We start from the raw sequence: 12,197 nt of genomic DNA on the forward strand, positions 1-12,197 counted from the left end.
AAACAGTGCCATTCAAACGGGAATCGGGCCCTTAGGGCTTTAGGGCAGAAATTGGCAATAATGGGCTGCTGTAGGCCGGGGGCTCCCACCCTCTCCCCTGGGATGCTGCCGTCGCTGCCCCTCGCCCCTTTTGCTCCGCGTCCCCCTGCTCTCGCAGCGGATCTCATCTGCAACAGGGCACCAAGGCGGGCAGCCTGCGGAGCCGCCAGCCGCCCGTCGCTGCCGGACCCCGCGCTGCCCATCACCGCGGCTCTCCGCTGGGGGTGGGGGCTGAGCACCGCCCGCCGCGCAGCGACTCCGCGCCCGGCCCCGATGCGTTCCGCGGTGAATGGGGCAACCGGCTCCCCCGAGCAGCCGCAACCACGTGGCGAGGGCAGCTTCCCGGCCGGCGGCCGCAGCTCCCGCGCTCCTCCGTCCCTCCCGGCCGGGGCGGGGGCTCCGCGGGGCGCGCAACAGCGCGCGACCCTCCCGCGCCAACTTTCACCCCCCCCCCCAGCGCGCGCCGCCGAGCTCCCCTTTCCCCGGCGGGCGCTCGTTTTGAATGAATGACCTCACCCGCGCCGGCCAACCGCCGCGCCGCCGTGCTTAATATTCATGAGGCGCCGCGCCAATGAGCGGGCGAGGAGGTTGTTTTAAACGGCAGAGCCCCGCAGCCAATCAGGCCGCTCTCGTAGGCAGCCAACGCGAGGCTGAGCCGCGCCGAGCCCCGCGTCGTGCCCTGCGCTCCAGCTCCTGTCCACACTACCGCGAACAATACAGGTACGTGCAGCCCCGCCGCAACTTTTCGGGGGGCGGCTGCCCCCTGCCCGCCCCGCCGCCGCCCCGCCCTGCCCCCGCGCCTTCGCCCCTCTGCTCTGCCTGCCCCGGGCTTTTTTTTTTTTTTAATATTTTTTTTTTGTTTTCCGTTTCTTCCTTCTTCCGAGGTTTTTTTTTTTTTATAATTTAAAAAAAAAAAAATTCGGAAAAATCACCCAAAACTTTCTTCCCTCCTCGCGAGGGGATCGGCGGTGCCGGGGCAGATGCTGCGCGCAGCTGGCGGGGCGGCGGGCAGCGGGCGAGGCGCAGCGTTTGCCCCCCGTCCCCCTCCCCTGCCCCGCCGGGAGCCCCCCCGGCGCGGAGGGGCTACCTGTCCCCGGTGCTGCCCGGTTTCTCCGCGCCGGGCTCCCGTGCCGCCGAGAGTAATATGGCTGGTGCAGCAACTACACCGGGACTAACTCCTCTTCTCCCCCGCATGGGCAGGGATTTTTCTCTGCCGCCTCCTAATGTCGCACGGCAAAACGCGCGGCGCCCTCGGCTTTTATTTGCCCCCTTCCCCCGGGTGGGCTCGGTGGGGCTGGCGGCGGTGGGAAAGTTGTTGGCCGTGCGCAGTGCCGTGCCCGCTGTTTATTCTGCATTAATATGGCTGTCGCTTTAGCATCTGACAGGGATAAACCCTGCGCGCTGCGCCCGTCTGTCCCGGCGAAGCAGTTTTTTTCTCGCCGCCGCCGCCTCCAAACTCCCCCGATCCCTTCGCCTCTGCCTCCGCCGCTCTTCCCCTGCCCGGGAAGGTGTCTCCGGCGGGGCTGCGCCCGCGGCGGGGCCCCGCATCGCCTCTTCCCCGCGCCGCGCCGCCCGTGCTGTGGGCATTAATATGGCTGGCGCTGGAGAGCCCCGGCGAAGGGAAGAAAGACGTGTAAGCGGCATAGGGATGGGGAGGGGGGTCGCGGCGGGGGAAATCTCCTTCCCGGCGCCCCGCAGGGGGCTCAAACCTTTCGCTTTCGCCCCGGCTCCTCTCTCCCCACCGCCCCGCGCCCTCGGCCGGGCGCCGGGGGCCCGCCCCGGGGCTCTCCGCACTCTTTTTCTGGCGGCGCGGAGGAGCGTAGCGGCGGCGATAATGGCTGCACGGGAGCCTTTGTTAGAGAGCGCTGCGCTAGGCAGGGGCCGGGGGGGGGGCGCCTCCCGCCCGCGCCCCGGCCCCGCCGCCCCCGCCGCCCGGCGGGGGGCCGAGCGGGGAGCCCCTTCTCGGCGGGGGCGGCGTTTTGGCGGGGCCGGCGGCCGGGGGCGGCGGGCGCGGGGGGCTGAGCGCGGCGGAGGGGGAGCGCGGCTTTGTTCGGCGGCGCGGCGGCGGCGCCGGGAGAAGCCATCTTAGCGAGCGGGGCCGGCCCTGGGCGCGGAGCGCGGCCGCCGCCGCCGCCGCTCCCGCTGCCGCTCGCACCGGCCGCCCGGGGCCGGGCCGGCGCCCCGCGCCCCCGGCCGCCGCCCGGCCCCCCGGCGCCCCCCGCCCGCCGCCCCGCCGCATTTCAGGGGCACTTTCTTTCATCAGGAGGCATTTCACAAAATGGAAGATGAATTATTGGCGTCTGGCGGAGCCGCCGCTGCCCCCTCCGCCCGCCGGCCCCGGCCTCGCCGCAGGTGCCCGCGCCCCGCGCCGCGGAGCCCGGCCGCCGCGGTGACCTTGGGGGGGAGAAGATGGCGGGAGGGGAGCGGAGCGGAGGCCAGGCCGGCCGCGGCGGGCCGCTCGCCCCCAACTTCGGGAGCAGGCGGCGGCCCCGGCCCCGCTCCGCGCTCCTGTCTCGCCGCTTTATGCCCCGTTTAGGCGGGTTCTCCGCTCCGGCGGAGGGCTGCGGGGCGGGAGCGGCAGTGCCGCCAGCGCCGGGAGCGGCCGGGGCGGGAGAGGGCGGCTTAAAGCCGCTTTGGCTGCACATGGGGGGTTAGTCGGCGCAATTAAATATTAACGCTGTGCTAATAAAAATTAAATTTTCAAACGCTTGAGAAGCTGTAAATAGGAAATATTGCTGCGGGATTTTTTTTTTTTTTTTCTGAGGGGGGGAAAAATAATACGGAAGAGGGGGAAAGAGATACAGCCCAAAAGTTAGCATCATCCTCTCGGTGACTTGCTAATCACATCTTTGCACTGACCACTACGCCTCCGAACATGTGTCACTTGGTGGAGCAAGAGCAAGCGCTGCTCACCTCGCAGAGCTCCACGGGTCCTATTGTGTTTAACGCTAGCCTTTATTTGCACACCTTCTTATATATAAAAGGTTATTGCACTTTTATGGGGGGAGTGAGCTGTCCTGCCTTTCTACCTGGACAGCAGCTGCTAACATGTGAACTCCAGCTACTAAAAAGATAAGTCAGAGCCTGGCACTGTGCATGCCACTCAAGCCCCGGTGTGGTAGCCAACTAAAAGAAATATTTTATATCAGTTCATATATAACTCTTAACGGGCAGGAGTATTTGTATTTAATAGCCTGTCTCCTGTCTTAGACATGATGTAAACATCTATCAATGTAAAACTTAAATCTAGTGACCAGTTTCACTTGGCTCAAGTCTGCAACCTGAGTGTCAAGGAAGAATAATTTAAGTTTTTGTATTGGGGATGGCAAGAGGTGTTGGGGGGAAGAAAGGGATGTGTTACTGATGGGACATCACTTCAGGGGATGGTGGGGTGTGTGCATGTATAAATATATGCACACCATGTATGTATACACACATACGTATACACATTCATCCATGCATGCATTCACCTTGGTTTTTTTTTTCCCTTTTCCCCTCTTCCTACAGAGTCAAGATGGCTAAAGGTGATCCGAAGAAGCCCAAGGGCAAGATGTCTGCCTATGCCTTCTTTGTGCAGACGTGCCGTGAGGAACATAAGAAAAAGAACCCAGAGGTTCCAGTCAACTTTGCAGAGTTTTCCAAGAAGTGCTCGGAGAGGTGGAAGGTACCTTAATTTGTGACTTCCTGAAGCGGTAACTTCTTACGGTATCTGCTAGGATGACGTGCATGTGTCTGAACGTGAAGGAAGCCGGTGCTGTTCTGGTCTGTGTGCCGTTCTTGGCAAGGTGCTGCTGACTCCTGTAATGATGGTGAAGGCTTCAGCCCAGTGTATCTGCCCATTTAGGTGCTTCCACTAGAGCCTGGCATTTTTTTGTGTTCCCAAGCGGTGCCCTTCAGCAGCTACCTCCCTCCAGGCCTGTGTCCTCGAGGAGGGCTCTGGCTGTGCTTGTCCCATTCCCGTTGCTTCCCTTTGCTGAGTTTGGCAGCTGTGGCTGCGGTCCCCGGTACAGGACCTTCGTCCCCCAGGTGGTCCAGTTAGAAAACAAACAAATTCTGAAACTCCCCTATCGAGTCAGTATGTGTTGGCTTGTTTACTTAAAGTTTGCCAGCTATTGAACAGTTGGGTAATCACAGGTTCGGTGTCTTGTTTTTTGGTTTTTTAGACCATGTCAAGCAAGGAGAAGGCTAAATTTGATGAAATGGCAAAGGCTGATAAGGTACGATATGATAGAGAAATGAAGGACTATGGACCAGCTAAGGGTGGCAAGAAGAAGAAGGACCCCAATGCCCCAAAACGACCACCGTAAGTAACTTTGAGGTATTAAATGCACAAGTATTTTGGCTTGTTTTCATGCCCTGTAACACAGCTGATAGGTTTCCATAAATGAAGTAGATGGGGCATACTGTTGGTATAGCAGGATTGGTAATATTCATAGCTCACTGATACTTCTTGTAAATCTTCTAGGCAGCTTGTAATCTTGAGCATGTAGAGCACTATCAGGAATTGTCAGTACTTGGTACCCTTAAACTTGTAGTGATGGAAGACATGGAAATGACCGGGTCACAGTGAGACTTGTGTATCTGAGATGAAATCGGGTGGGGGGGATAGACAACACTTGGCTAAAAACAGCGTTGGGTGAAGGCTGCAGGTCTGGGCCTCAGTAAAAGCAAAACACGTGTGGGTTTGGTTTGGTTTTTTTGGTTTGGTGTGTTTTTTCTGTTAAGTAAAAAAGTGTTTCTACTCAGCGTGTGAGTGCGTGTGTGGATGTTGTGGGTGAGGGATGGAGAAAGGGGGTGCTCTCTGGGCGTGCTGCTGCGGTGCTGACTGTCCTCTGGTGCTTCCCCCCAAGGTCTGGCTTCTTCCTCTTCTGTTCAGAGTTCCGCCCCAAGATCAAGTCCACAAACCCTGGCATATCCATCGGGGATGTAGCAAAGAAACTGGGTGAAATGTGGAACAACCTCAGTGATGGTGAAAAGCAGCCTTATAATAATAAGGCAGCTAAGCTGAAGGAGAAGTATGAGAAGGTAAGGCTAGTTCTCACTTGTGCCTCTTCCATACCGGCTCTTGTGTTGATGCGTTTCTGTCACATAGACCCAGCTAAGGTGGCCCCAGCGTAGTGAGCACCTCCAGCTTCCAGACCTGTTCTCATTGTGCTGTGTGCTACGTAGCCGAACTTTGCGTACGTTGGGACAGAGTAGGTTAGAGAGCCGCGGGCGGATTCCAGCCAGGAGGGAGAGCTTCCCCCAGTGATGCGCAGCAGCGGCTGCTCACCTTGCTCCGGCAAAGGGTTTGCTGTGCTGTTAAAGGAGCTTTGTCCTGTTAGCAGGAAACTTTTAAGAGAGGCTGGGTTCTCTTCTCCTCCTCAAAGGAATAACTATGAACGCAGGCGGTTGAGTACGCTTAGGTGTCTGCATACCTGTGTACTGTAATGCTGGCTGTCTCCCTTTTTGGGGTGCAGCTGTGGAAGGCCAGTCCCTTCACGTTAACGCCCGCTGCTGTACAAATGCTGTTTGTGTTTGCTGCGTAGAGCAAATTAAGACATCCCCTTGACTTTGCAGGATGTTGCAGACTACAAGTCTAAAGGAAAGTTTGATGGCGCAAAGGGAGCAGCAACCAAAGCTGCTCGGAAAAAGGTAGAGGAAGAAGACGAAGAGGAGGAGGAGGATGAAGAAGAGGAGGATGAAGATGATGATGATGAATAAAACTGTACAATACTTGTCTCCATGTGAATACCATAGAGTAGGGGAAACACCATAAATGAAGCACCTCTTATTTGAGATGGTGTCTCTTGCCCTTATTAGGCTTAATTAAAAAAAAAATTTGGATTCCGATCGCGTTGTAGTTTCTAAAAGTGCTCTAGAAATTGTAACTGGTTTACATGAAGTGGCCATGGGTGTAGTGAGCACCCTGAAACTGTATCAAAGTTGTACATATTTCCAAACATTTTTAAAATGAAAAGGCGCTCTAGTGTTCTCCTAACTCTGTGCACTTTGCTGTTGGTGTAACAAAGCATTTAAAAATGTTTCAAGCATTTTTTTAATTTGTAAGGTGGTGTTACTATATGGTTATTGGCTAGAAAATCCTGGGTTATAAACTGTACATATCTATAGTTTGTAAAAACTAGACAGATTCTTGTGGTACATGCTTAGAGTTATGATGCCTTAGAGGAGCAGTGATTACTTGGAAAGGCTGTACGTTCCCCGGGGTGCCATGGCCCAAAGCATGCACTGTGAGGGTAGATCTATTTACACTACAGTGGGCGTCCATTTAGCTTAAAGTTGTCTTTCTGTATATAGTGAAATAGCATTCTGCTGCCATTCTTAGTTGTGGAAGGGGGTTCAGCTGGCATGAGAAGTGTATGGATTTTTTTAGTTAAGTGCGGTAGTTTTTAAACTGAAACTGTAGACATCTCTTCATCGTCAACTAAGTGAAGAGCCAGTGCAGCAACTGAAGTTCAAAAACACTCTGTACTTAAACGAATTTGCAACGTTCTGTTTTTTTTGTATGTTTAGAATGCTGAAATGTTTTTGAAGCAAAATAAACAGTATTACATTTTTAAAACTGTTCTTGACAACACTCTAAATTTCTGGTTTAAAAGGATCTTAACAACAGCAAGAGGTTCATTTTGAAGTCTGTGGCATCCCTCAGGGCTGGTGACTTAGAAAACATTCTGACTCAAGGATTAAAAAAAAAAATAAAAAAAAAAAAATGGTGGCCAGCCAAAACTGGCTGAATTGAAAGAGATGGCTGCTCCAGCTAATATGCAATCGTAACTGTTTATGGCTGAGTGGCATAAGATGCTATGCAAGTTTGAACTTTATTACTTGAACTTGGGAGCCTAAATGAACATTCATGACGTAATTGTTTGTTTGTGTGTGTATATAGCAGCATTCAGAGATGCAGAGAAAGGTAGGTGGCTAGGAATGAGGCTGACACCATGGAATAAGTATAAAAGCATAGTTTGGATTTTTTTTTTCAGTTGTGTTGGGTAAATTTATAGCCCAAATGCATTGCTGTACATATTAAAATGTGCCTTTTTTGTCCTGTGTTAAACTGTTTCAGACTTGTGGTTTTTTCTAGCATCTTAATTCGTGGCAGGAGCCAGGCGCCTAGTCTAACTCCCTGCTGAAGTAGGAGCGTGGCGCAGGTACTTAGTCTGTGTCCTTTCTCTAATGACGCAAGTTTTAATACGAATCGGGTGCTGTGAGGTGGGTTGGGGGAAGGACGCAGGTCTCTCTTTCCCCTTTGGTGACCAGCTGGCTGCGTCGCAGTCTTGCCGTCTTTCCAAATCCAAGCTGGGGATGTTTTGCAGCCCTTGGAAGGGAAAGGTAATACCTAGTCTCTAGCTGGCGACTCTAACCTCGTTTTTCCTTCGCACCGAAACGGCGTGAACTGGGAAAACTGTAGCACCCCTTCCCTGCCCTCGAATTCCTTCCTTGCGCTGCCTGTAGTTACAGTCAGTGTTCGCTTGGCAGCGAGGAGGAGATGGGGCTGTCAGGATCCGTGCATTAATAGCAGGTCAAAGTTGTGGGCTGCCGTGTGCAGCTGAGTTAAGAGGACAGGGTAACTCATTAGCATCAACTGTGGGTATGGGCGGCTGCCACTGCTTCCTTTCAGCCAAACTGCAGATTAATGAGGGCCAGGCTTACAGGCAGTAACTGCTTCTAATGTGGATAAAACGGCTTCGTTGCCTAATGGGGTAGCACATCTGGCTTCCTGTGACTTCCCAACAACCATAGTATCTTGGCAAAACAGTCTGATCTAGTGTTGAGATGGACTAGAATCTGAAAGCAAAACCAAGCAGAACTATGATGGAGCAAGTTAATAAACTTTTACGAAATGTAGTAACATGTGGCAACTTTTTTTTAAGGCTAAGTTACAGTTGGATCGCTTAGAAATATTTCTATAATTGGTTAATTATGGCAACTCTTGGTGTCTTTAATGCACAAAAAAACAAGTGTGAAATTGGCCCCCATTTTATGGGAAGTTGCATTTTAAAAGCCTCAATAAAGCTGCATCTGGAAAAGAAATAGGTACCTTTGTATTTGCTACCCTTTCCGCACGTCTTCTGATGTAAGGGAGAAGATGACTGGAGATTCCAGCACGTGGAAATTTGATGGGGAAGTGGTGGAGCAGAAGAGAAAAGCGATGGCATCATTTCAGGAGCTGTAATACTGTTTCTATTGTCTGGTTGGCAAAATCTCCCCTTAGCCACATATGGGAATTAGTGTAGATCACTGCTGTGCAAATCGAGCTTGGCTTTGAATTAACTGCTAGTGAGCTGAGCCCCTATTGATAGTGTTAGCAAATAAGAACTAGAGCTGACACCTCTTTGTCTTCGTTATATTGGAAATCTATCGAGTTGCAGAGCTTGATTAAGGTCCTGGACCTTACGGTGCACTACCTATTCCTGCTCTGCAAATTTCTAAAATACGGCATGCCTCGGGGATGCTGTTCAATACAATACTAGTGCAGGACTCTGGGGACTCAAATTTGGATATTGCAGATGTAGTGATGATGTTTCTTCCCCCAGTACTCTGCCGTTGATAAATACCATAGTGTGAATGTATATAAATAACACATGATTTTCCCCCCCCACCACTGGTTTTCGTGTTCTGAGATGTCATCTCAAATATTGGGAAGTGCTTAATTTTACCCAGCTCCATTTTTTGATAGAACACCCTCCAAATGCTCTTTCTCTCTGCTTTGAAATGCTTGTGGTGTTTCAGAGCAGACATTTCTGCTTTGGGCTGCTGTACAGCTAAAACTTCTAGTTCGACTTTAGTCCCAAGCCAAGCAGAGTAAATATGTCTCTTATTAGCTCCATTATATGTAGAGTAGTGATAAAATAGATTTGGGGAAAGGGAGGGATGAAGAGAGACGACTCCTTGCATGAATTTGACAGAGCTGACTGTGAGACTGCTTGTGTTCCCGAAATGTGATTTGTCGCGTCCCCCTGTGCCTGCTGAAGTCGGGCTGAGGCGGGCGGTGGGGACGAGGGGCTCGGTTAAGAAAGAGGGACGGTGCTGGTACTGCAGCTGTGAAAGCCTGCTCGCCGCTCTGGGGGGGCAGAGGATGGCTCGACTGGGTGGGGCGGTCCCTCTGGATGCCTAAAACAGTGGCAGAGGTTTGAGAGCTTTTGCTCAAGGGAAAGCCTCTGCCGGTGCTGATGTGGGGCAGAGATGGGCAGAGGCAGGCAGGGTGCTGCCCGGCAGCGCTGACCCACCTCGTGCAGGTCATTTCCCGTGGTCGGTGCCGTTTCATTTGCGCTCAGGACTACGCGTAGCCTTGAGAACACGGTCGCTACCAAAACGCACCCCATCCGTCTGAAATCAAACCAGCTGGGTGGCGATGGGATGAATGGGGCTGCCGAGCTGCTCTATGCAGTGGCACCTGCCACTGCCGAAAATGAGCCCGGCAGCCTATTAGCGCAACCCGGGGAGGCAGAGGAGCGATGCTTTCCCGCTGCTCTGTAGCCTATACATTTCTAAATGCAGGTGAAACGTGGTAAATATTTGGTGTGAGCTAAAAGTGAGCCCTTAGACTCGAGGGGGGGCCCTGGCGGAGGGATGGCATTGGGAAAGCCCCACCGCTGGGCTGGGGTGAGCTCCCCGCAAGCAGTCACAACGAAAACCGTGGTGCAGGATGGTTTCCTACCGTTCGTGTCGGTACCCTAATGCATCTGTGGGGAAGTAGTGCATTAATTTTTCTGTAATAAAATTAATTAAAAATCCTAGTCTAAAATGCATATTGAATCAATTAGCAGAAAACGGCTGCAGCTCTAACAGAGGGCTGTAGGAAGGTGAGAGTCTGCTTTGGGGATCGTAGTGGGGATACAGGCAGAGTCGAAACATCTCTCTTATCTGCGTCCTTTGAACGGCTGATTTTTATATAGTTTTATTCACTCCTAAGAAACCCTGCAGGAACAGCAGCGAGGTGTGAGGGCTCCTGTTGGCTCTGGCTCAGGCGGTGGCAGGTGAATGGCTTTTCGCTTCCAGCCTCCAGCACAATTCTGGCAGCCACCTCGAGTTTATGTTTTCCCTCTGCTCACTCGGGCTGTTGTTCCACGGGCAGAGAAACATCTCCCAAGTAAGCCCTCTTCTGCTGAGGGTTTTGGGAAGCAGGGCTTGGACCAGAAGAAGCGACTGGGATGGGACCTCCCCGCTGGCTTTGCTGGGGCGAGAGCGGGATGCTGCATTTATGGCCGTGCTGCCATTCGCTTTCTGACAAGCCCCACGCTCCCCTCTATGAATGTTAGGCTGAGCTCGCTCTCCTCTAAAAGATAACGGGAGGAACTGTGACAAGTGACATATTTATTTCTTTCTGCTAGGGCTGCACCACATTTTAATGCAATAAACTGCATTGCAAATTACAGCTGCGCTGCGAAACAAAGTGTGCTGGAGACCCCATTACCAAACGGTTGCTCTCTAAATGTGTTTCAGCTTGCAGTGGAGAAGGGACCGAATAACCAGCATGCCTGACGGGGGGTTTCATGCCCTGCGAGGTGTCTTCATCCCTTTTCGGCAGGCTGGGCTCCGGTGGGAGCGCGGCGTGTGCCTGCCCCTGCTTGGGCAACGTTTGGCGACCTGTGTTCAAAGCGCTCTGCAAACATCTCGTCCTTCTGAGAGCTCTGATACGTACGTGCTAAAGTGGGATGTGGATGAGGGGTGGCTCCTTGCCTGTGCTAACGATCTTGATTGGCATTGTCTGCTGCTAAGAGCTCTTCCCCGAGTGCCCTCCTGCACCTGGACCCCTAAATGAGGCAGGAGGAAGCAGCCACGGCCCTGCTAGAGCTGGCAGCTCTGTCTCCTGGGGTGCCGAGTACCTCCTTCTCTTGTTCCTGGACGTGGCATGGCCTCACAGAAACGCCTATGAAGTAGCTACACGAGGGTTAGTCTTTCTGTTAAGCTGGAGCAGAGATGGCAAGTGACCTCCCCAGGACTGGGGAGCCTGGGCGTTGTGTGGAACAGCAAACTGGTGCTGTGGTGGGGTTAAGACCTTCGGAGGCTGGGATGTATAAAAGCAAATCTTTGTATTGTTGATGTTGAGAGATGAAAATGCATTAACTGCGTAAGGGGATGCCTGTCCTGTAGCCGTGTCCCCCAACGCAGTTGACTTTATGTCCCTGGCTGAATCTAGCAGCCAGGAAAATCACAACGGGGAACCGAGGCTTGCTGTGGGACTGGGTGTTTCGATGGTGTTTGCGGTTGACTTTTGAGCCCCTGAAGTGCAGAGTACCGCTGCTCTGCCCCCGTACCTGCCACCTCGTCTTGCTTCTGGCTGGGTGCTCCCCACCAAGACACCCGAGGAGCAGGAGCAGCCCCTCTGCATGGGTGTCGCACGCCTGCGCACGCTGCTGTAGCCAAGCCCGTGTAAGGAGACAGGCAGGTAGGATGCTACGAGTGATGGAGGTGCTTTTTCTTCCCAGCCCCTTGCCTTGTAAAGCTCCCTCAGGTATTTCAAGTCAGAAAAATGCTCTTTTTTTAAGTATTAATCAAACATGGCCTGGCTTTGTTGTTGTAAGAGCTTATTACTTGTAAGTGTTTTTAACTGCTTCTTTGTGAAGCTTAAGATTTGCTTTATGTTAGTTTAGAAAATTAATACGTGTAGAAGGGTGAAGTGGTTTGAGGGATTGCTTGAGACGAATACCTCTTGCCTGCTGGTAAATACTGTGTGATTGCTCTTTTACTATGTGTTACCTGGGATGTACCAGCTATAATTCATGGTCTTGCAAAAGAGGCTCAAGAAAGGTAGAAGTAGGGACAATTTGGTCTCCAGTTTTCTTAAAAAATATGATGGTCAAGTTTTGCTCTCTTTAGCTTTAGAGGTCAGGCTGGGGATCTTCCCTGGGCTTGGCTTCTGCAGTTGCTTAAGGTATTGCTACCTGCAGCTCCTGGCAAAGGTCGCTCCCCAGTAGCAGGGAGAGCAAAAGGAAACATGTGCTGGGTCTCCTATTGCTTTATTTCATTGCTTCATATAATAACTTAATTTTTGCAAGCTGCTGGGAGGTTTTTCAAACCAAGCTCAAAGATCAAGGTGTCAGTAAAAGTCTTAAAGAGAACCCTTTCTTCCAAGGGCTTGTCTGAAAGTGGAATACAACCTGACCAAATAGCGTTAAACTGTCTAATTAAAGAGCTCTTTAACCGTCACTCATGTT

The 12,197-nt window shown here is 52.4% G+C and overlaps 1 protein-coding gene across 1 annotated transcript; it reads left to right on the forward strand.

The window, feature by feature from the left end:
* Positions 1-598: 598 nt before the first annotated feature.
* Positions 599-7,093, forward strand: HMGB3 (high mobility group box 3). Its single transcript, XM_075162300.1, has 5 exons — positions 599-759; positions 3,547-3,703; positions 4,203-4,342; positions 4,890-5,064; positions 5,599-7,093. The coding sequence occupies exons 1-5, from the start codon at positions 611-613 to the stop codon at positions 5,740-5,742; spliced, it is 765 nt and encodes a 254-aa protein (XP_075018401.1). The 5' UTR covers positions 599-610; the 3' UTR covers positions 5,743-7,093.
* Positions 7,094-12,197: the final 5,104 nt, after the last annotated feature.

Source organism: Calonectris borealis, chromosome 13, assembly GCF_964195595.1.
Source record: "Calonectris borealis chromosome 13, bCalBor7.hap1.2, whole genome shotgun sequence".
NCBI lineage: Eukaryota > Metazoa > Chordata > Aves > Procellariiformes > Procellariidae > Calonectris > Calonectris borealis.